General features: G+C 42.3%; 1 protein-coding gene across 10 annotated transcripts in view; it reads left to right on the top strand.

Moving 5' to 3' along the window:
• LOC139757725 (uncharacterized) overlaps nucleotides 1–25,685 on the top strand; it is a 221,327-nt gene that overhangs the window by 142,893 nt on the left and 52,749 nt on the right. For 6 of the 10 annotated variants that reach the window (XR_011714699.1, XR_011714697.1, XM_071678485.1 and 3 more), the window contains one exon: nucleotides 9,767–9,961. The exons of the other annotated variants lie outside the window; for them this stretch is intronic. Coding sequence is in view for 4 of the 6 variants with exons in the window: in XM_071678485.1 (XP_071534586.1) it covers nucleotides 9,767–9,958 (192 nt within the window). In the remaining 2 variants the exon portion in view is untranslated. The remainder of the gene's footprint in view (nucleotides 1–9,766; nucleotides 9,962–25,685) is intronic. 10 annotated transcript variants of the gene reach the window in all.

The raw sequence follows: 25,685 nt of genomic DNA, 5'->3' as shown, positions 1-25,685 counted from the left end.
GTAGATTTATGTTCTGAAAAAGGACTGGTGATTGGGGAATACCCTGTTTAAAAAGCGAGATATACATAAGTATACATATGTAAGTAGAAGAGATAGCCAGAGAGCGTTACTGGATTACGTATTAATTGATAATCGTTCGAAAAAGAGAGTTTTGGATGTTAATGTTCTGAGAGGTGCAACTGGAGGGATGTCTGATCATTATCTTGTGGAGGCGAAGGTGAAGATTTGTAGGGGTTTTCAGAAAAAAAGAGAGAATGTTGGGGTGAAGAGAATGGTGAGAGTAAGTGAGCTTGGGAAGGAGACTTGTGTGAGGAAGTACCAGGAGAGACTGAGTACAGAATGGAAAAAGGTGAGAACAAAGTAGGTAAGGGGAGTGGGGAGGAATGGGATGCATTTAGGGAAGCAGTGATGGCTTGCGCAAAAGATGCTTGTGGCATGAGAAGTGTGGGAGGTGGGTTTGTTAGAAAGGGTAGTGAGTGGTGGGATGAAGAAGTAAGAGTATTAGTGAAAGAGAAGAGAGAGGCATTTGGACGATTTTTACAGGGAAAAAAATGCAATGACTGGGAGATGTATAAAAGAAAGAGACAGGAGGTCAAGAGAAAGGTGCAAGAGGTGAAAAAGGAGGCAATGAGAGTTTAGGTGGAGATTTTGAGTTATCATTAATTTTAGAGAGCTTACCCGCAGATAAATTATATATATATTTTGTTTAACCCCTTGTGGGAAGGAGGTAATGAAGTGCATATAAGACAAGGGAGCAAATGGGAACTTCAGTAAAGGGGGCTATTGGGAGGTTTGGATAACAAGTAGTGGTGATGTGAGAAGGAGATGGAGTGAGTATTTTGAAGGTTTGTTGAATGTGTTTGACGATAGAGTGGCAGATATAGGGTGTTTTGGTCGAGGTGGTGTGCAAAGTGAGAGGGTTAGGGAAAATGATTTGATGAATAGAGAAGAGGTAGTAAAGCTTTACGGAAGATGAAAGCCGGCAAGGCAGCAGGTTTTGATGGTATTGCAGTGAAATTTATTAAAAAAAAAGGGGTGACTGTATTGTTGACTGGTTGGTAAGGTTATTTAATGTATGTATGATTCATGGTGAGGGCTCTGAGGATTGGCGGAATGCTTGCATAGTGCTATTGTACAAAGGCAAAGGGGATAAGAGTGAGTGCTCAAAATTACAGAGGTATAAGGTTGTTGAGTATTCCTGGTAAATTATATGGAAGGGTATTGATTGAGAGGGTGAAGGCATGTACAGAGCATCAGATTAGGGAAGAGCAGTGTGGTTTCAGAAGTGGTAGAGGATGTGTGGATCAGGTGTTTGCTTTGAAGAATGTATGTGAGAATACTTAGAAAAGCAAATGGATTTGTATGTAGCATTTATGGATCTGGAGAAGGCATATGATTGAGTTGATAGAGATGCTCTGTGGAAGGTATTAAGAATATATGGTGTGGGAGGCAAGTTGTTAGAAGCAGTGAAAAGTTTTTATCGATGATGTAAGGCATGTGTACGTGTAGGAAGAGAGGAAAGTAATCGGTCTCAGTGAATGTTGGTTTGCGGCGAGGGGTGTGTGATGTCTCCATGGTTGTTTAATTTGTTTATAGATAGGGTTGTTAGGAAGGTGAATGCAAGAGTTTTGGAAAGAGGGGCAAGTTTGTTACCCCGTGGGCATGTATGCAGTCTGGTTGTGGTATGAGAGAGCTTGGGAAGTGAGTCATTATGTTGTTCGCTGATGATACAGGGCTGGTGGCTGATTCATGTGAGAAACTGCAGAAGCTGGTGACTGAGTTTGGTAAAGTGTGTGAAAGAAGAAGTTAAGAGTAAATGTGAATAATAGCAAGGTTATTAGGTACAGTAGGGTTGAGGGTCAAGTCAATTGGAGGTAAGTTTGAATGGAGAAAAACTGGAGGAAGTAAAGTGTTTTAGATATCTGGGAGTGGATCTTGCAGCGGATGGAACCATTGAAGCAGAAGTGAATCATAGGGTTGGGGAGAGGGTGAAAATTCTGGGAGCCTTGAAGAATGTGTGGAAGTCGAGAACATTATCTCGGAAAGCAAAAATGGGTATGTTTGAAGGAATGGTGGTTCCAACAATGTTGTATGGTTGCAAGGCATGAGGAAAAGATTGACCAAGAGGATATATGTGTCAGAGGTGGAGGGAACGAGGAGAAGTGGGAGACCAAATTGGAGGTGGAAAGATGGAGTGAAAAAGATTTTGAGTGATCAGGCCTGAACGTGCAGGAGGGTGAAAGGTGTGCAAGGAATAGAGTGAATTGGAACGATGTGGTATACCGGGGTGGACGTTCTCTCACTCGTTCTCTTTCATTGTGACCAAACCATTTCAAAAAAGACCCTCTTCTGCTCTCTCAACCACACTCTTTTTATTTCCACACATCTCTCTTACCTTTTCATTACTTACTCGATCAAACCACCTCGCACCACATATTGTCCTCAAACATCTCATTTCCAGCAGATCCACCCTCCTCCACACAACTCTATCCATAGCCCACGCCTCGCATCCATACAACATTGTTGGAACCACTATTCCTTCAAACATACCCATTTTTGCTTTCCGAGATAATGTTCTCGACTTCCAAACATTTTTCAAGGCTCCCAGAATTTTCGCCCCCTCCCCCACCTATGATTCACTTCCACTTCCATGGTTCCATCCACTGCAAGATCCACTCCCAGATATCTAAAACACTTTACTTCCTCCAGTTTTTCCCCATTCAAACTTACCTCCCAGTTGACTTGACCCTCAACCCTACTGTACCTAATAACCTTGCTCTTATTCACATTTACCCTGAACTTTCTTCTTTCACACACTTTACCAAACTCAGTCACCAGCTTCTGCAGTTTCTCACATGAATCAGCCACCAGCGCTGTATCATCAGCGAACAACAACTGACTCACTTCCCAAGCTCTCTCATCCACAACAGACTGCATACTTGCCCCTCTTTCCAAAACTCTTGCATTCACCTCCCTAATAACCCCATCTATAAACAAATTAAACAACCATGGAGACATCACACACCCCTGCCGCAAACCTACATTCACTGAGAACCAATCACTTTCCTCTCTTCCTACACGTACACATGCCTTACATCCTCGATAAAAACTTTTCACTGCTTCTAACAACTTGCCTCCCACACCATATATTCTTAATACCTTCCATAGAGCATCTCTATCAACTCTATCATATGCCTTCTCCAGATCCATAAATGCTACATACAAATCCATTTGCTTTTCTAAGTATTTCTCACATACATTCTTCAAAGCAAACACCTGGTCCACACATCCTCTACCACTTCTGAAACCACACTGCTCTTCCCCAATCTGATGCTCTGTACATGCCTTCACCCTCTCAATCAATATCCTCCCATATAATTTACCAGGAATACTCAACAAACTTATACCTCTGTAATTTGAGCACTCACTCTTATCCCCTTTGCCTTTGTACAATGGCACTATGCACGCATTCCGCCAATCTTCAGGCACCTCACCATGAGTCATACATACATTAAATAACCTTACCAACCAGTCAACAATACAGTCACCCCCTTTTTTAATAAATTCCACTGCAATACCATCCAAACCTGCTGCCTTGCCGGCTTTCATCTTCCGCAAAGCTTTTACTACCTCTTCTCTGTTTACCAAATCATTTTCCCTAACCCTCTCACTTTGCACACCACCTCGACCAAAACACCCTATATATGCCACTCTATCATCAAACACATTCAACAACCTTCAAAATACTCACTCCATCTCCTTCTCACATCACCACTACTTGTTATCACCTCCCCATTTGCGCCCTTCACTGAAGTTCCCATTTGCTCCCTTGTCTTACGCACTTTATTTACCCCCTTCCAGAACATCTTTTTAATCTCTAAAATTTAATGATACTCTCTCACCCCAACTCTCAAGATGTGAAAAAAGGAGAGATAGGTAGTATGTTTGAGGAAAGGAACCTGGATGTTTTGGCTCTGAGTGAAACGAAGCTCAAGGGTAAAGGGGAAGAGTGGTTTGGGAATGTCTTGGGAGTAAAGTCAGGGGTTAGTGAGAAGACAAGAGCAAGGGAAGGAGTAGCAATACTCCTGAAACAGGAGTTGTGGGAGTATGTGATAGAATGTAAGAAAGTAAATTCTCGATTAATATGGGTAAAACTGAAAGTTGATGGAGAGTGATGGGTGATTATTGGTGCATATGCACCTGGGCATGAGAAGAAAGATCATGAGAGGCAAGTGTTTTAGGAGCAGCTGAATGAGTGTGTTAGTGGTTTTGATGCACGAGACCGGGTTATAGTGATGGGTGATTTGAATGCAAAGGTGAGTAATGTGGCAGTTGAGGGAATAATTGGTATACATGGGGTGTTCAGTGTTGTAAATGGAAATGGTGAAGAGCTTGTAGATTTATGTGCTGAAAAAGGACTGATGATTGGGAATACCTGGTTTAAAAAGCGAGATATACATAAGTATACTTATGTAAGTAGGAGAGATGGCCAGAGAGCGTTATTGGATTACGTGTTAATTGACAGGCGCGCGAAAGAGAGACTTTTGGATGTTAATGTGCTGAGAGGTGCAACTGGAGGGATGTCTGATCATTATCTTGTGGAGGCTAAGGTGAAGATTTGTATGGGTTTTCAGAAAAGAAGAGTGAATGTTGGGGTGAAGAGGGTGGTGAGAGTAAGTGAGCTTGGGAAGGAGACTTGTGTGAGGAAGTACCAGGAGAGACTGAGTACAGAATGGAAAAAGGTGAGAACAATGGAAGTAAGGGGAGTGGGGGAGGAATGGGATGTATTTAGGGAATCAGTGATGGATTGTGCAAAAGATGCTTGTGGCATGAGAAGAGTGGGAGGTGGGTTGATTAGAAAGGGTAGTGAGTGGTGGGATGAAGAAGTAAGAGTATTAGTGAAAGAGAAGAGAGAGGCATTTGGACGATTTTTTGCAGGGAAAAAATGAAATTGAGTGGGAGATGTATAAAAGAAAGAGACAGGAGGTCAAGAGAAAGGTGCAAGAGGTGAAAAAAAGGGCAAATAATAATAATAATGATAATGATATGAGAAGAAAGATCATGAGAGGCAAGTGTTTTGGGAGCAGCTGAGTGAGTGTGTTAATGGTTTTGATGCACAAGACCGGGTTATAGTGATGAGTGATTTGAATGCAAAGGTGAGTAATGTGGCAGTTGAGGGAATAATTGATATACATGCGGTGTTCAGTGTTGTAAATGGAAATGGTGAAGAGCTTGTAGATTTATGTTCTGAAAAAGGACTGGTGATTGGGAATACCTGGTTTAAAAAGCGAGATATACATAAGTATACATATGTAAGTAGAAGAGATAGCCAGAGAGCGTTATTGGATTACGTGTTAATTGATTGGCGTGCGAAAGAGAGACTTTTGGATGTTAATGTTCTGAGAGGTGCAACTGGAGGGATGTCTGATCATTATCTTGTGGAGGCGAAGGTGAAGATTTGTAGGGGTTTTCAGAAAAAAAGAGAGAATGTTGGGGTGAAGAGAATGGTGAGAGTAAGTGAGCTTGGGAAGGAGACTTGTGTGAGGAAGTACCAGGAGAGACTGAGTACAGAATGGAAAAAGGTGAGAACAAAGGAGGTAAGGGGAGTGGGGGAGGAATGGGATGTATTAAGGGAAGCAGTGATGGCTTGCGCAAAAGATGCTTGTGGCATGAGAAGCGTGGGAGGTGGGCTGATTAAAAAGGGTAGTGAGTGGTGGGATGAAGAAGTAAGACTATTAGTGAAAGAGAAGAGAGAGGCATTTGGACGATTTTTACAGGGAAAAAATGCAAATGACTGGGAGATGTATAAAAGAAAGAGACAGGAGGTCAAGAGAAAGGTGCAAGAGGTGAAAAAGAGGGCAAATGAGAGTTAGGGTGAGAGAGTATCATTAAATTTTAGAGAGATTAAAAAGATGTTTTGGAAGGAGGTAAATGAAGTGCATAAGACAAGGGAGCAAATGGGAACTTCAGTAAAGGGGGCTAATGGGGAGGTGATAACAAGTAGTGGTGATGTGAGAAGGAGATGGAGTGAGTATTTTGAAGGTTTGTTGAATGTGTTTGACGATAGAGTGGCAGATATAGGGTGTTTTGGTCGAGGTGGTGTGCAAAGTGAGAGGGTTAGGGAAAATGATTTGATGAATAGAGAAGAGGTAGTAAAAGCTTTACGGAAGATGAAAGCCGGCAAGGCAGCAGGTTTTGATGGTATTGCAGTGAAATTTATTAAAAAAAAAGGGGTGACTGTATTGTTGACTGGTTGGTAAGGTTATTTAATGTATGTATGATTCATGGTGAGGCGCCTGAGGATTGGCGGAATGCTTGCATAGTGCTATTGTACAAAGGCAAAGGGGATAAGAGTGAGTGCTCAAATTACAGAGGTATAAGGTTGTTGAGTATTCCTGGTAAATTATATGGAAGGGTATTGATTGAGAGGGTGAAGGCATGTACAGAGCATCAGATTAGGGAAGAGCAGTGTGGTTTCAGAAGTGGTAGAGGATGTGTGGATCAGGTGTTTGCTTTGAAGAATGTATGTGAGAAATACTTAGAAAAGCAAATGGATTTGTATGTAGCATTTATGGATCTGGAGAAGGCATATGATAGAGTTGATAGAGATGCTCTGTGGAAGGTATTAAGAATATATGGTGTGGGAGGCAAGTTGTTAGAAGCAGTGAAAAGTTTTTATCGATGATGTAAGGCATGTGTACGTGTAGGAAGAGAGGAAAGTAATCGGTTCTCAGTGAATGTAGGTTTGCGGCAGGGGTGTGTGATGTCTCCATGGTTGTTTAATTTGTTTATAGATAGGGTTGTTAGGAAGGTGAATGCAAGAGTTTTGGAAAGAGGGGCAAGTATGCAGTCTGTTGTGGATGAGAGAGCTTGGGAAGTGAGTCATTTGTTGTTCGCTGATGATACAGGGCTGGTGGCTGATTCATGTGAGAAACTGCAGAAGCTGGTGACTGAGTTTGGTAAAGTGTGTGAAAGAAGAAAGTTAAGAGTAAATGTGAATAATAGCAAGGTTATTAGGTACAGTAGGGTTGAGGGTCAAGTCAATTGGGAGGTAAGTTTGAATGGAGAAAAACTGGAGGAAGTAAAGTGTTTTAGATATCTGGGAGTGGATCTTGCAGCGGATGGAACCATTGAAGCAGAAGTGAATCATAGGGTTGGGGAGAGGGTGAAAATTCTGGGAGCCTTGAAGAATGTGTGGAAGTCGAGAACATTATCTCGGAAAGCAAAAATGGGTATGTTTGAAGGAATGGTGGTTCCAACAATGTTGTATGGTTGCAAGGCATGAGGAAAGATTGACCAAGAGGATATATGTGTCAGAGGTGGAGGGAACGAGGAGAAGTGGGAGACCAAATTGGAGGTGGAAAGATGGAGTGAAAAAGATTTTGAGTGATCAGGGCCTGAACGTGCAGGAGGGTGAAAGGTGTGCAAGGAATAGAGTGAATTGGAACGATGTGGTATACCGGGGTGGACGTTCTCTCACTCGTTCTCTTCATGTGACCAAACCATTTCAAAAGACCCTCTTCTGCTCTCTCAACCACACTCTTTTTATTACCACACATCTCTCTTACCTTTTCATTACTTACTCGATCAAACCACCTCGCACCACATATTGTCCTCAAACATCTCATTTCCAGCAGATCCACCCTCCTCCACACTACTCTATCTACAGCCCACACCTCGTAACCATATAACATAGTCGGAACCACTATTCCTTCAAACATACCCATTTTTGCTTTCCAAGATAACATTCTCGACTTCCACACATTCTTCAGTGCTCCCAGAACTTTCGCCCCCTCCCCCACGCTATGATTTACTTACGCTTCCATGGTTCCATCTGCTGCCAAATCCACTCCCACATATCTAAAACACTTCACTTCCTCTAGTTTTTCTCCATTCAAACTTACCTCCCAGTTGACTTGTCCCTCAACCCTACTGTACCTAATAAGTTTGCTCTTATTCACATTTACTCTCAGCTTTCTTCTTTCACACACTTTACCAAACTCAGTCACCAGCTTCTGCAGTTTCACACCCGAATCAGCCACCAGTGCTGTATCATCAGCGAACAACAACTGACTCGCTTCCCAAGCTCTCTCATCCACGACAGACTGCATACTTGCCCCTCTTTCCGAAACTCTTGCATTCACCTCCCTAACAACCCCATCCATAAACAAATTAAACAACCGTGGAGACATCATGCACCCCTGCTGCAAACCAACATTCACTGAGAACCAATCACTTTCCTCTCTTCCTACAGGTACACATACCTTACATCCTTGATAAAAACTTTTCACTGCTTCTAACAACTTGCCTCTCATACCATGTATTCTTAATATCTTCCACAGAGCATCTCTATCAACTCTATCATATGCCTTCTCCAGATCCATAAATGCTACATACAAATCCATTTGCTTTTCTAAGTATTTCTCACAAACATTTTTCAAAGCAAACACCTGATCCACACATCCTCTACCACTTCTGAAACCACTCTGCTCTTCCCCAATCTGATGCTCTGTTCATACCTTCACCCTTTCAATCAATACCCTCCCATATAATTTCCCAGGAATACTCAGCAAACTTATACCTCTGTAATTTGAGCACTCACTTTTATCCCCTTTACCTTTGTACAACGGCACTATGCAAGCATTCCGCCAATCTTCAGGCACCGCAGCATGAGTCATACATACATTAAATAGCATTACCAATCAGTCAACAATACAGTCACCCCCTTTTTCAATAAATTCCACTGCAATACCATCCAAACCCGCTGCCTTGCCAGCTTTCATCTTCCGTAAAGCTTTTACTACCACTTCTCTGTTTACCAAATCATTCTCCCTAACCCTTTCACTTTGCACACCACCTCGACCAAAACACGCTATATCTGCCACTCTGTCATCAAACACATTCAACAAACCTTCAAAATACTCACTCCATCTCCTTCTCACATCACCACTACTTGTTATCACCTCCCCATTAGCCCCCTTCACTGATGTTCCCATTTGTTCCCTTGTCTTATGCACTTTATTTACCTCCTTCCAAAACATCTTTTTATTCTCCCTAAAATTTAATGATATTCTCTCACCCCAACTTTCATGTGCCCTCCTTTTCACCTCATGCACCTTTCTCTTGACCTCCTGCCTCTTTCCTTTATACATCTCCCAGTCATTTGCATTATTTCCTTGCAAAAATTTTCCAAATGCCTCTCTCTTCTCTTTCACCACTTACTACCCTTTCTAATCTGCCCACCTCCCACGCTTCTCATGCCACAAGCATCTTTTGCGTAAGCCATCACTGATTCCCTAAATACATCCCATTCCTACCCCACTCCCCTTATATCCTTGGTTCTCACCGTTTTCCATTCTGTACTCAGTCTCTCCTGTTACTTCCTCACACAAGTCTCCTTTCCAAGCTCACTTTCTCTCACCACTCTCTTCACCCCAACATTCTCTCTTCTTTTCTGAAAACCTCTACAAATCTTCACCTTCGCCTCAACAAGATAATGATCAGACATCCCTCCAGTTGCACCTCTCAGCACATTAACATCCAAAAGTCTCTCTTTTGTGTGCCTATCAATTAACATGTAATCCAATAACGCTCTCTGGCCATCTCTCCTACTTACATACGTATACTTATGTATATCTCTCTTTTTAAACCCGGTATTCCCAATCACCAGTCCTTTTTCAGCACATAAATCTACAAGCTTATGATAATCCAAGTTAGGACAGACATTGTGTATAAACCTCTCTTCAGGATGGCTTTGTTCCCACAGGGTATCTGGGTGGTGTGTCCATTGTGGCGGCTTATGGTGAGATGCATTGAGTCATGTGAGCAGAGAACTCAGGTCCTAATGCAGCTGTTAGAGCCATTCCAGCAGCTGTGTGACTTGGGAAGATACTGTAGGATCACCTTTCAAAGACTCCTACTGGGCTCACGGCTGCAGACAATGGTGAAAATGGTGTAGGAGGTGGGTAGTAGATGGTGGGTGTGGAAGGTGTATATGAAGTGTGAATAAAGGGTGCAAGGGTTGTTGAATGGTGGAAGTGAGGAGTGGATGGTAGGGCGAGAAGGTGGATGGTTGGTGTGTGAAATGGATATGGGCTGGATGGTAGGTATAGGGATGGGTACAGGAGAGGTCAGTTAGGGGTAATTTGTAAAGGAGGGATCATTCTGGTGGGGTGGGAAGGTGAGTTGAAGAACCAAGGTATAAGCAGTGTGAGAATTTCACTTGAAATGCTCATGGTGAAGTTGAGGTGTGAGAAAAGTTAATAGTATTGAGGTGAAAGGTGTTTTGATGGGATTAGTAAGTAGATAGGTCATGGTGGGACTGGGGTGAGAAAGGGTATGGTATCAGTGGAATGAAGCCATATGATATTTTGGGTTGATCGATTATGTATGGTTTTGTGAGATTCTAACCATCTTTCACCCCAACATTACAAACTTTTCCTATACCTCAACTTCACCATGAGCTCTTCAAGCAAAACTCCCACAGCACTCATACCAAAGGTTTCCTACTCACCTTCCTACCCCACCACAATGACTACTATTCTCTTCTCCCCAGTTACAGAGTAATATTTTTACACAAATGTCCACAGTAACTAAAGTAATAAGATCCTTAAAAAGGCACAAGATATCAAGGAAGACACAGGAAAAGTAAATTAATTCATAGCACACAATAAAGGTCTGACATTAGACTACCTTACTTTGCCATGAAGGGCCAGGGACAGTGTGAGATTCTTGCCTATGAGAGCACCAAGACTGTGACTGGAACAAAAATTTGAGTGACACAATGGCATCTATGGCTGTTGCATTAAATAAGTTATAGAGAATAAGAGGTGTATGCACCAGTTGGGGGATTTAGAAAAGGTGTATGATGTAGTCAATAATAGGGCCTTTTTTGAACTGTATTTATATGGTGTACCTGGAAACCTTTTTAATGCAGTTGAAAGCTTTTACAATGGAAGAAGTGCATTTGTGAGATTAAGTGATGGTAAGAGTGGTCTGTAATTTGGGAGAACATGAAGATTAGGTGATAGCGGCATGGATGGGGCATTTATTATGTGAGTTGGGATGATTGTGGTGTTATACTTGATTATGTAAAAATGAATTGGAAGTTAGACACATTTGTTGTATGCAGATGATGCTCTGTTATCATCTAAAGTAGAAGAGCTGGAAAGTGGTGAGCCTTATCAGTGATTTGTATAGGGGGAGGATGCTGAAAGGAAATTCAAATCCAAGAAAGATGCTAGCTTTTGAAGGGGATAGCAGAACAGCATACAAGATTGGATTGCATATTGAAGAACTGGAATTTGTAGGTAAGTATGAATACTTAGATGTAAAGATTAGTATGGATGGTAGAGGGGAAAATGGAAGTTCTCTGAGAGCTCTAATAAGTGGGGGAAAATTAAGCATAGGTTGTGTGGATATAGATATGAAACACAAGTATTTATAGGTCAGGTTGTATAAAAATAACAGCAATAAACATTGATGATTTGCACAGTATATCTGGATTTAGGAGAAAGAATGTTTAGGTGTGAAAGGTCATGTTTGGTGCAAGGTTGAGTATTTTAAGATGGTGTGGTCAATTATGTTGAACATTTGGTAGATTATAGGTAAAGTGTTTTAGATATCTGGGAGTGGATCTGGCAGCGGAAGTGGATCATAGGGTGGGGGAGGGGGCGAAAATCCTGGGAGCCTTGAAGAATGTGTGGAAGTCGAGAACATTATCTCGGAAAGCAAAAATGGGTATGTTTGAAGGAATAGTGGTTCCAACAATGTTGTATGGTTGCGAGGCGTGGGCTATGGATAGAGTTGTGCGCAGGAGGATGGATGTGCTGGAAATGAGATGTTTGAGGACAATGTGTGGTGTGAGGTGGTTTGATTGAGTAAGTAACGTAAGGGTAAGAGAGATGTGTGGAAATAAAAAGAGCGTGGTTGAGAGAGCAGAAGAGGGTGTTTTGAAATGGTTTGGGCACATGGAGAGAATGAGTGAGGAAAGATTGACCAAGAGGATATATGTGTTGGAGGTGGAGGGAACGAGGAGAAGTGGGAGACCAAATTGGAGGTGGAAAGATGGAGTGAAAAAGATTTTGTGTGATAGGGGCCTGAACATGCAGGAGGGTGAAAGGAGGGCAAGGAATAGAGTGAATTGGAGCGATGTGGTATACCGGGGTTGACGTGCTGTCAGTGGATTGAATCAGGGCATGTGAAGCGTCTGGGGTAAACCATGGAAAGCTGTGTAGGTATGTATATTTGAGTGTGTGGACGTATGTATATACATGTGTATGGGGGTGGGTTGGGCCATTTCTTTCATCTGTTTCTTTGCGCTACCTCGCAAACGCGGGAGACAGCGACAAAGTATAATAAAAAAAAAAAAAATAATATATATTTATATATATATATATATATATATATATATATATATATATATATATATATATATATATATATATTTTTTTTTTTTTTCTTTTAATAAATTCCACTGCAATGCAATACCATCCAAACCCGCTGTCTTGCCAGCTTTCATCTTCCGCAAAGCTTTTACTACCTCTTCTCTGTTTACCAAATCATTTTCCCTAGCCCTCTCACTTTGCACACCACCTCAACCAAAACACCTTATATCTGCCACTCTATCATCAAACACATTCAACAAACCTTCAAAATACTCACTCCATCTTCTCACATCACCACTACTTGTTATCTCCTCCCCATTAGCCCCCTTCACTGAAGTTCCCATTTGTTCCCTTGTCTTACGCACTTTATTTGCCTCCTTCCAAAACATCTTTTTATTCTCCCTAAAATTTAATGATACTCTCTCAACCCAACTCTCATTTGCCCTCTTTTTCACCTCTTGCACCTTTCTCTTGACCTCCTGCCTCTTTCTTTTATACATCTCCCAGTCATTTGCATTATTTCCCTGAAAAAATCATCCAAATGCCTCTCTCTTCTCTTTCACTAATAATCTTACTTCTTCATCCCACCACTCACACCCTTTCTAATTAGCCCACCTCCCACGCTTCTCATGCCACAAGCATCTTTTGCGCAAGCCATCACTGTTTCCCTAAATACATCCCATTCTTCCCACCTTCCTTACGTCCTTTGTTCTCACCTTTTTCCATTCTGTACTCAGTCTCTCCTGGTACTTCCTCACACACACAAGTCTCCTTCCCAAGCTCACTTCCTCTCACCACTCTCTTCACCCCAACATTCTCTCTTCTTTTCTGAAAACCTCTACAAATCTTCACCTTTGCCTCCACAGGATAATGATCAGACATCCCTCCAGTTGCACCTCTCAGCGCATTAACATCCAAAAGTCTCTCTTTCGCGTGCCTATCAATTAACACGTAATCCAATAATGCTCTCTGGCCATCTCTCCTACTTACATACATATACTTATGCATATCTCTCTTTTTAAACCAGGTATTCCCAATCACCAGTCCTTTTTCAGCACATAGATCCACAAGCTCTTCACCATTTCCATTTACAACACTGAACACCCCATGTATACCAATTATTCCCTCAACTGCCACATTACTCACCTTTGCATTCAAGTCACCCATCACTATAATCCGGTCTCGTGCATCAAAACCACTAACACACTCATTCAGCTGCTCCCAAAACACTTGCCTCTCATGATCTTTCTTCTCATGCCAAGGTGCATATGCACCAATAATCACCCGTCTGTCTCCATCAACTTTCAGTTTTACCCATATCAATCTAGAGTTTACTTTCTTACACTCTATCACATACTACCACCACTCTTGTTTCAGGAGTAGTGCTACTCCTACCCTTGCTCTTGTCCTCTCACTAACCCCTGACTTAACTCCCAAGAGATTCCCAAACCACTCTTCCCCTTTACCCTTGAGCTTCGTTTCACTCAGAGCCAAAACATCCAGGTTCCTTTCCTCAAACATACTACCTATCTCTCTTTTTTTCTCATCTTGGTTACATCCGCACACATTTAGACACCCCAATCTGAGCCTTCGAGGAGGATGAGCACACCCCGCGTGACTCCTCCTTCTGTTTCCCCTTTTAGAAAGTTAAAATACAAGGAGGGGAGGGTTTCTAGCCCCCCGTTCCCGTCCCCTTTAGTCGCCTTCTACGACGTGTGAGGAATGCGTGGGAAGTATTCTTTCTCCCGTATCCTCAGGGATAATAATGATAATATATATATATATCTTTTGGGCAATCCATCACTGATTCCCTAAATACATCCCATTCCTCCCCCACTCCCCTTACTTCCATTGTTCTCACCTTTTTCCATTCTGTACTCAGTCTCTCCTGGTACTTCCTCACACAGGTCTCCTTCCCAAGCTCACTTACTCTCACCACCCTCTTCACCCCAACATTCACTCTTCGTTTCTGAAAACCCATACAAATCTTCACCTTAGCCTCCACAAGATAATGATCAGACATCCCTCCAGTTGCACCTCTCAGCACATTAACATCCAAAAGTCTCTCTTTCGCACGCCTGTCAATTAACACGTAATCCAATAACGCTCTCTGGCCATCTCTCCTACTTACATAAGTATACTTATGTATACTTGTGGCATGAGAAGAGTGGGAGGTGGGTTGATTAGAAAGGGTAGTGAGTGGTGGGATGAAGAAGTAAGAGTATTAGTGAAAGAGAAGAGAGAGGCATTTGGACGATTTTTGCAGGGAAAAAATGCAATTGAGTGGGAGATGTATAAAAGAAAGAGACAGGAGGTCAAGAGAAAGGTGCAAGAGGTGAAAAAAAGGGCAAATGAGAGTTGGGGTGAGAGAGTATCATTAAATTTTAGGGAGAATAAAAAGATGTTCTGGAAGGAGGTAAATAAAGTGCGTAAGACAAGGGAGCAAATGGGAACTTCAGTGAAGGGCGCAAATGGGGAGGTGATAACAAGTAGTGGTGATGTGAGAAGGAGATGGAGTGAGTATTTTGAAGGTTTGTTGAATGTGTTTGATGATATAGTGGCAGATATAGGGTGTTTTGGTCGAGGTGGTTTGCAAAGTGAGAGGGTTAGGGAAAATGATTTGGTAAACAGAGAAGAGGTAGTGAAAGCTTTGCGGAAGATGAAAGCCGGCAAGGCAGCAGGTTTGGATGGTATTGCAGTGGAATTTATTAAAAAAGGGGGTGACTGTATTGTTGACTGGTTGGTAAGGTTATTTAATGTATGTATGACTCATGGTGAGGTGCCTGAGGATTGGCGGAATGCGTGCATAGTGCCATTGTACAAAGGCAAAGGGGATAAGAGTGAGTGCTCAAATTATAGAGGTATAAGTTTGTTGAGTTTCCTGGTAAATTATATGGGAGGGTATTGATTGAGAGGGTGAAGGCATGTACAGAGCATCAGATTGGGGAAGAGCAGTGTGGTTTCAGAAGTGGTAGAGGATGTGTGGATCAGGTGTTTGCTTTGAAGAATGTATGTGAGAAATACTTAGAAAAGCAAATGGATTTGTATGTAGCATTTATGGATCTGGAGAAGGCATATGATAGAGTTGATAGAGATGCTCTGTGGAAGGTATTAAGAATATATGGTGTGGGAGGCAAGTTGTTAGAAGCAGTGAAAAGTTTTTATCGAGGATGTAAGGCATGTGTACGTGTAGGAAGAGAGGAAAGTGATTGGTTCTCAGTGAATGTAGGTTTGCGGCAGGGGTGTGTGATGTCTCCATGGTTGTTTAATTTGTTTATGGATGGGGTTGTTAGGGAGGTAAATGCAAGAGTCTTGGAAAGAGGGGCAAGTATGAAGTCTGTTGGGGATGAGAGAGCTTGGGAAGTGAGTCAGTTGTTGTTCGCTGATGATACAGCGCTGGTGGCGGATTCATGTGAGAAACTGCAGAAGCTGGTGACGGAGTTTGGTAAAGTGTGTGGAAGAAGAAAGTTAAGAGTAAATGTGAATAAGAGCAAGGTTATTAGGTACAGTAGGGCTGAGGGTCAAGTCAATTGGGAGGTGAGTTTGAATGGTGAAAAACTGGAGGAAGTGAAGTGTTTTAGATATCTGGGAGTGGATCTGTCAGCGGATGGAACCATGGAAGCGGAAGTGGATCATAGGGTGGGGGAGGGGGCGAAAATTTTGGGAGCCTTGAAAAATGTGTGGAAGTCGAGAACATTATCCCGGAAAGCAAAAATGGGTATGTTTGAAGGAATAGTGGTTCCAACAATGTTGTATGGTTGCGAGGCGTGGGCTATGGATAGAGTTGTGCGCAGGAGGATGGATGTGCTGGAAATGAGATGTTTGAGGACAATGTGTGGTGTGAGGTGGTTTGATCGAGTAAGTAACGTAAGGGTAAGAGAGAGGTGTGGAAATAAAAAGAGCGTGGTTGAGAGAGCAGAAGAGAGTGTTTTAAAATGGTTTGGGCACATGGAGAGAATGAGTGAGGAAAGATTGACCAAGAGGATATATGTGTCGGAGGTGGAGGGAACGAGGAGAAGAGGGAGACCAAATTGGAGGTGGAAAGATGGAGTGAAAAAGATTTTGTGTGATCGGGGCCTGAACATGCAGGAGGGTGAAAGGAGGGCAAGGAATAGAGTGAATTGGAGCGATGTGGTATACAGGGGTTGACGTGCTGTCAGTGGATTGAATCAAGGCATGTGAAGCGTCCGGGGTAAACCATGGAAAGCTGTGTAGGTATGTATATTTGTGTGTGTGGACGTGTGTATGTACATGAGTATGGGGGGGGTTGGGCCATTTCTTTCGTCTGTTTCCTTGCGCTACCTCGCAATACGCGGGAGACAGCGACAAAGTATAAAAAAAAAAAAAAAAAAAAAAAAAAAATTGATTGAGAGGGTGAAGGCATGTACAGAGCATCAGATTGGGGAAGAGCAGTGTGGTTTCAGAAGTGGTAGAGGATGTGTGGATCAGGTGTTTGCTTTGAAGAATGTATGTGAGAAATACTTAGAAAAGCAAATGGATTTGTATGTAGCATTTATGGATCTGGAGAAGGCATATGATAGAGTTGATAGAGATGTTCTTTGGAAGGTATTAAGAATGTATGGTGTGGGAGGCAAGTTGTTAGAAGCAGTGAAAAGTTTTTATCAAGGATGTAAGGCATGTGTACGTGTAGGAAGAGAGGAAAGTGATTGGTTCTCAGTGAATGTAGGTTTGCGGCAGGGGTGTGTGGTGTTTCCACGGTTGTTTAATTTGTTTATGGATGGGGTTGTTAGGGAGGTGAATGCAAGAGTTTTGGAAAGAGGGGCAAGTATGAAGTCTGTTGGGGATGAGAGAGCTTGGGAAGTGGGTCAGTTTTTGTTCGCTGATGATACAGGGCTGGTGGCTGATTCACGTGAGAAACTGCAGAAGCTGGTGACTGAGTTTGGTAAAGGGTGTGAAAGAAGAAACTTAAGAGTAAATGTGAATAAGAGCAAGGTAATTAGGTACAGTAGGGTTGCGGGTCAAGTCAATTGGGAGGTAAGTTTGAATGGAGAAAAACTGGAGGATGTAAAGTGTTTTAGATATCTGGGAGTGGATCTGGCAGCGAATGGAACCATGGAAGTGGAAGTGGATCATAGGGTGGGGGAAGGGGCGAAAATCCTGGGAGCCTTGAAGAATGTGTGGAAGTCGAGAACATTATCTTGGAAAGCAAAAATGGGTATGTTTGAAGGAATAGTGGTTCCAACAATGTTGTATGGTTGCGAGGCGTGGGCTATGGATAGAGTTGTGCGCAGGAGGATGTATGTGCTGGAAATGAGATGTTTGAGGACAATGTGTGGTGTGAGGTGGTTTGATCGAGTAAGTAACGTAAGGGTAAGAGAGATGTGTGGAAATAAAAAGAGCGTGGTTGAGAGAGCAGAAGAAGGTGTTTTGAAATGGTTTGGGCACATGGAGAGAATGAGTGAGGAAAGATTGACCAAGAGGATATATGTGTCAGAGGTGGAGGGAACGAGGAGAAGTGGGAGACCAAATTGGAGGTGGAAAGATGGAGTGAAAAAGATTTAGTGTGATTGGGGCCTGAACATGCAGGAGGGTGAAAGGAGGGCAAGGAATAGAGTGAATTGGAGCGATGTGGTATACCGGGGTTGACATGCTGTCAGTGGATTGAATCAGGGCATGCGAAGCGTCTGGGGTAAACCATGGAAAGCTGTGTAGGTATGTATATTTGCGTGTGTGGACGTATGTATATACATGTGTATGGGGGTGGGTTGGGCCATTTCTTTCGTCTGTTTCCTTGCGCTACCTCGCAAACGCGGGAGACAATGACAAAGCAAAAAATATATATATATATATATATATATATATATATATATATATATATATATATATGCGTTGAGATATATAGGTATGTATATGTGCTGTGTGTGGACATGTATGTATATACATGTGTATGTGGGTGGGTTGGGCCATTCTTTTGCCTGTTTCCTTGCGCTACCTCGCTAACGCGGGAGACAGACATCGACAAAGTATAATAAAATGAACATGAATAATATATATATATATATATATATATATATATATATATATATATATATATATTTTTTTTTTTTTTTTTTTTTTTATACTTTGTCGCTGTCTCCCGCGTTTGCGAGGTAGCGCAAGGAAACAGACGAAAGAAATGGCCCAACCCCCCCCCATACACATGCACATACACACGTCCACACACGCAAATATACATACCTACACAGCTTTCCATGGTTTACCCCAGACGCTTCACATGCCTTGATTCAATCCACTGACAGCACGTCAACCCCTGTATACCACATCGCTCCAATTCACTCTATTCCTTGCCCTCCTTTCACCCTCCTGCATGTTCAGGCCCCGATCACACAAAATCTTTTTCACTCCATCTTTCCACCTCCAATTTGGTCTCCCTCTTCTCCTCGTTCCCTCCACCTCCGACACATATATCCTCTTGGTCAATCTTTCCTCACTCATTCTCTCCATGTGCCCAAACCATTTCAAAACACCCTCTTCTGCTCTCTCAACCACGCTCTTTTTATTTCCACACATCTCTCTTACCCTTACGTTACTTACTCGATCAAACCACCTCACACCACACATTGTCCTCAAACATCTCATTTCCAGCACATCCATCCTCCTGCGCACAACTCTATCCATAGCCCACGCCTCGCAACCATACAACATTGTTGGAACCACTATTCCTTCAAACATACCCATTTTTGCTTTCCGAGATAATGTTCTCGACTTCCACACATTTTTCAAGGCTCCCAAAATTTTCGCCCCCTCCCCCACCCTATGATCCACTTCCGCTTCCATGGTTCCATCCGCTGCCAGATCCACTCCCAGATATCTAAAACACTTCACCTCCTCCAGTTTTTCTCCATTCAAACTCACCTCCCAATTGACTTGACCCTCAACCCTACTGTACCTAATAACCTTGCTCTTATTCACATTTACTCTTAACTTTCTTCTTCCACACACTTTACCAAACTCAGTCACCAGCTTCTGCAGTTTCTCACATGAATCAGCCACCAGCGCTGTATCATCAGCGAACAACAACTGACTCACTTCCCAAGCTCTCTCATCCCCAACAGACTTCATACTTGCCCATCTTTCCAGGACTCTTGCATTTACCTCCCTAACAACCCCAAACATAAACAAATTAAACAACCATGGAGACATCACACACCCCTGCCGCAAACCTACATTCACTGAGAACCAATCACTTTCCTCTCTTCCTACACGTACACATGCCTTACATCCTCGATAAAAACTTTTCACTGCTTCTAACAACTTGCCTCCCACACCATATATTCTTAATACCTTCCACAGAGCATCTCTATCAACTCTTATCATATGCCTTCTCCAGATCCATAAATGCTACATACAAATCCATTTGCTTTTCTAAGTATTTCTCACATACATTCTTCAAAGCAAACACCTGATCCACACATCCTCTACCACTTCTGAAACCGCACTGCTCTTCCCCAATCTGATGCTCTGTACATGCCTTCACCCTCTCAATCAATACCCTCCCATATAATTTACCAGGAATACTCAACAAACTTATACCTCTGTAATTTGAGCACTCACTCTTATCCCCTTTGCCTTTGTACAATGGCACTATGCACGCATTCCGCCAATCCTCAGGCACCTCACCATGAGTCATACATACATTAAATAACCTTACCAACCAGTCAACAATACAGTCACCCCCTTTTTTAATAAATTCCACTGCAATACCATCCAAACCTGCTGCCTTGCCGGCTTTCATCTTCCGCAAAGCTTTTACTACCTCTTCTCTGTTTACCAAATCATTTTCCCTAACCCTCTCACTTTGCACACCACCTCGACCAAAACACCCTATATCTGCCACTCTGTCATCAGACACATTCAACAAACCTTCAAAATACTCATTCCATCTCCTTCTCACATCACCACTACTTGTTATCACCTCCCTATTTACGCCCTTCACTGAAGTTCCCATTTGCTCCCTTGTCTTACGCACCCTATTTACCTCCTTCCAGAACATCTTTTTATTCTCCCTAAAATTTACTGATAGTCTCTCACCCCAACTCTCATTTGCCCTTTTTTTCACCTCTTGCACCTTTCTCTTGACCTCCTGTCTCTTTCTTTTATACTTCTCCCACTCAGTTGCATTTTTTCCCTGCAAAAATCGTCCAAATGCCTCTCTCTTCTCTTTCACTAATACTCTTACTTCTTCATCCCACCACTCACTACCCTTTCTAAACAGCCCACCTCCCACTCTTCTCATGCCACAAGCATCTTTTGCGCAATCCATCACTGATTCCCTAAATACATCCCATTCCTCCCCCACTCCCCTTACTTCCATTGTTCTCACCTTTTTCCATTCTGTACACAGTCTCTCCTGGTACTTCCCCACACAGGTCTCCTTCCCAAGCTCACTTACTCTCACCACCTTCTTCACCCCAACATTCACTCCTCTTTTCTGAAAACCCATACTAATCTTCACCTTAGCCTCCACAAGATAATGATCAGACATCCCTCCAGTTGCACCTCTCAGCACATTAACATCCAAAAGTCTCTCTTTCGCACGCCTGTCAATTAACACGTAATCCAATAACGCTCTCTGGCCATCTCTCCTACTTACATAAGTATACTTATGTATCTTTCTTTCTTTCTTTCAAACTATTCGCCATTTCCCGCATTAGCGAGGTAGCGTTAAGAACAGAGGACTGGGCCTTTGAGGGAATACCCTCACCTGGCGCAATTCTCTGTTCCCTCTTTTGGAAAATTAAAAAAAAAACGAGAGGGGAGGATTTCCAGCCCCCCGCTCCCTCCCCTTTTAGTCGCCTTCTACGACACGCAGGGAATACGTGGGAAGTATTCTTTCTCCCCTATCCCCAGGGATATCTCGCTTTTTAAACCAGGTATTCCCAATCATCAGTCCTTTTTCAGCACATAAATCTACAAGCTCTTCACCATTTCCATTTACAACACTGAACACCCCATGCATACCAATTATTCCCTCAACTGCCACATTACTCACCTTTGCATTCAAATCACCCATCACTATAACCCGGTCTCGTGCATCAAAACCGCTAACACACTCATTCAGCTGCTCCCAAAACACTTGCCTCTCATGATCTTTCTTCTCATGCCCAGGTGCATATGCACCAATAATCACCCACCTCTCTCCATCAACTTTCAATTTTACCCATATTAATCGAGAATTTACTTTCTTACATTCTATCACATACTCCCACAACTCCTGTTTCAGGAGTATTGCTACTCCTTCCCTTGCTCTTGTCCTCTCACTAACCCCTGACTTCACTCCCCAGACATTTCCAAACCACTCTTCCCCTTTACCCTTGAGCTTCGTTTCACTCAGAGCCAAAACATCCAGGTTCCTTTCCTCAAACATACTACCTATCTCTCCTTTTTTCACATCTTGGTTACATCCACACACATTTAGGCACCCCACTCTGAGCCTTCGAGGAGGATGATCACTCCCCGCGTGACTCCTTCTTCTGTTTCCCATTTTAGAAAGTTAATACAAGGAGGGGAGGATTTCCGGCCCCCCGCTCCCGTCCCCTCTAGTCGCTTTCTACGACACGCGAGGAATACGTGGGAAGTATTCTTTCACCCCTATCCCCAGGGATAATATACATATATATATACATATACACACACGCACACATACACACACACACACACACATACATATATATATACATATGAAAAATGTAAGAAACAATTTAGAAAACAAACTTTTAGCTTGAAATGAATGAAAAAAATGAATGTCACATAATGGTTCAACCTCTGGCTATGGAAAAGGAAATGTACAATTTATTCACACAAACGTCAATAGCAGTTCTCATCAATTTCACCACTGTATCAATAAGCTTCAATGTCTAAGCTACATTTTTCTCCAACTTCACTATTTTCTTGTCCAAACACCATGCATGAAAACTATCACTCCATTAACACAACTATAACATTTATTTCCCCTTTAAAAGTTCTGGGGAAGTCTGTCTCGATACACTGCGGCGAGGCGACGCGACGCTGACACAATCACATAATACAGTCCAATTCCTCTCTTCCTATAAACTTTCAAACCTTAACTTGTTTGGGAAAAAAGAGTTCTGAAGTCATATCTTCAGTACTTTATCAGGGTCAATTTCAAAAAGATTCAGCAGTTGTTCCTTCACATCCTCAGGATTAGCATTTTTCAGATCTATCTTATTTATCACTGGGATGATTGCTAATTCATTTGTAAATGCTAAGTAAAAATTTGCTACAGTCTGAGCTTGAACACCCTCATTAGCATCTATCAACAGAACAGCTCCTTGACAAGCAGCCAATGATCTTGATACTTCATACGTAAAATCAACATGGCCAGGTGTATCTATCAGATTGAGTAGGTATTTCTTGTCATCATATTCATAAACAATTGAAGCAGTCTGAGCCTTCACTGTGATTCCTCGTTCTCTCTCCACTTGCAGCTTATCTAGTACTTGTTTGTTGTTTGTCATATATACATATATATATATATATATATATATACATATATATATACATATATATATATATATATATATATATATATATATATATATATATATATATATATATATATATATATATATTTCAAAACACCCTCTTCTGCTCTCTCAACCACACTCTTTTTATTTCCACACATCTCTCTTACCCTTATATATATATATATATATATATATATATATATATATATATATATATATATATATATATATATATATATTTTTTTTTTTTTTTTTTTTTTTTTTTTGCTTTGTCGCTGTCTCCCGTGTTTGCGAGGTAGCGCAAGGAAACAGACGAAAGAATTGGCCCAACCCACCCCCATACACATGTATATACATACGTCCACACACGCAAATATACATACCTACACAGCTTTCCATGGTTTACCCCAGACGCTTCACATGCCCTGATTCAATCCACTGACAGCACGTGAACACCGGTATACCACATCGCTCTAATTCACTCTATTCCTTACCCTCCTTTCACCCTCCTGCATGTTCAGGCCCCGATCACACAAAATCTTTTTCACTCCATCTTTCCACCTCCAATTTGGTCTCCCACTTCTCCTCGTTTCCTCCACCTCCGACACATATATCCTCTTGGTCAATCTTTCCTCACTCATTCTCTCCATGTGCCCAAACCATTTCAAAACACCCTCTTCTGCTCTCTCAACCACGCTCTTTTAATTTCCACACATCTCTCTTACCCTTACGTTACTTACTCGATCAAACCACCTCACACCACACATTGTCCTCAAACATCTCATTTCTAGCACATCCATCCTCCTGTGCACAACTCTAATCCATAGCCCACTCCTCTCAACCATACAACATTGTTGGAACCACTATTCCTTCAAACATACCCATTTTTGCTTTCCGAGATAATGTTCTCGACTTCCACACATTCTTCAAGGCTCCCAGAATTTTCGCCCCCTCCCCCACCCTATGATCCACTTCCGCTTCCATGGTTCCATCCGCTGCCAGATCCACTCCCATATATCTAAAACACTTTACTTCCTCCAGTTTTTCTCCATTCAAACTTACCTCTCAATTGACTTGACCCTCAATCCTACTGTACCTAATAACCTTGCTCTTATTCACATTTACTCTTAACTTTCTTCTTTCACACACTTTACCAAACTCAGTCACCAGCTTCTGCAGTTTCTCACATGAATCAGCCACCAGCGCTGTATCATCAGCGAACAACAACTGACTCACTTCCCAAGCTCTCTCATCCCCAACAGACTTCATACTTGCCCCTCTTTCCAAAACTCTTGCATTCACCTCCCTAACAACCCCATCCATAAACAAATTAAACAACCATGGAGACATCACACACCCCCGCCGCAAACCTACATTCACTGAGAACCAATCACTTTCCTCTCTTCCTACACGTACACATGCCTTACATCCTCGATAAAAACTTTTAACTGCTTCTAACAACTTGCCTCCCACACCATATATTCTTAATACCTTCCACATATATATATATATATATATATATATATATATATATATATATATATATATATATATATATTTTTTTCTTTGTCGCGGCCTCCCACGTTTGCAAGGTAGCGCAAGGAAACAGACGAAAGAAATGGCCCAACCCACCCCCATACACATGTATATAGATACGTCCACACACGCAAATATACATACCTACACAGCTTTCCATGGTTTACCCCAGACGCTTCACATGCCCTGATTCAATCCACTGACAGCACGTCAACCCCGGTATACCACATTGATCCAATTCACTCTATTCCTTACCCTCCTTTCACCCTCCTGCATGTTCAGGCCCCGATCACAGAAAATCTTTTTCACTCCATCTTTCCACCTCCAATTTGGTCTCCCACTTCTCCTCGTTTCCTCCACCTCCGACACATATATCCTCTTGGTCAATCTTTCCTCACTCATTCTCTCCATGTGCCCAAACCATTTCAAAACACCCTCTTCTGCTCTCTCAACCACGCTCTTTTAATTTCCACACATCTCTCTTACCCTTACGTTACTTACTCGATCAAACCACCTCACACCACACATTGTCCTCAAACATCTCATTTCCAGCACATCCATCCTCCTGTGCACAACTCTATCCATAGCCCACGCCTCGCAACCATACAACATTGTTGGAACCAATATTCCTTCAAACATACTCATTTTTGCTTTCCGAGATAATGTCCTCGACTTCCACACATTCTTCAAGGTTCCAAGGATTTTCGCCCCCTCCCCCATCCGCTGGTTCCATCCGCTGCCAGATCCACTCCCAGATATCTAAAACACTTTACTTCCTCCAGTTTTTCTCCATTCAAACTTACCTCCCATTCTCCATTCAAACTTACCTCCCAGTTGACTTGACCCTACTGTACCTAATTACCTTGCTCTTATTCACATTTACTCTTAACTTTCTTCTTTCACACACTTTACCAAACTCAGTCACCAGCTTCTGCAGTTTCTCATATGAATCAGCCACCAACGCTGTATCATCAGCGAACAACAACTGACTCACTTCCCAAGGTCTCTCATCCCCAACAGACTTCATACTTGCCCTCTTTCCAAAACTCTTGCATTCACCTCCCTAACAACCCCATCCATAAACAAATTAAACAACCATGGAGACATCACACACCCCTGCCGCAAAGCTACATTCACTGAGAACCAATCACTTTCCTCTATTCCTACACGTACACATGCCTTACATCCTCGATAAAAACTTTTCACTGCTTCTAACAACTTGCCTCCCACACCATATATTCTTAATACCTTCCAC

The sequence above is a fragment of the Panulirus ornatus genome, chromosome 2 (assembly GCF_036320965.1).
Source record: "Panulirus ornatus isolate Po-2019 chromosome 2, ASM3632096v1, whole genome shotgun sequence".
In the NCBI taxonomy this organism is placed as follows: domain Eukaryota; kingdom Metazoa; phylum Arthropoda; class Malacostraca; order Decapoda; family Palinuridae; genus Panulirus; species Panulirus ornatus.
The sequence above is the reverse complement of the archived record's forward strand: the minus strand, read 5'-3'. Positions and strand labels throughout refer to the sequence as shown.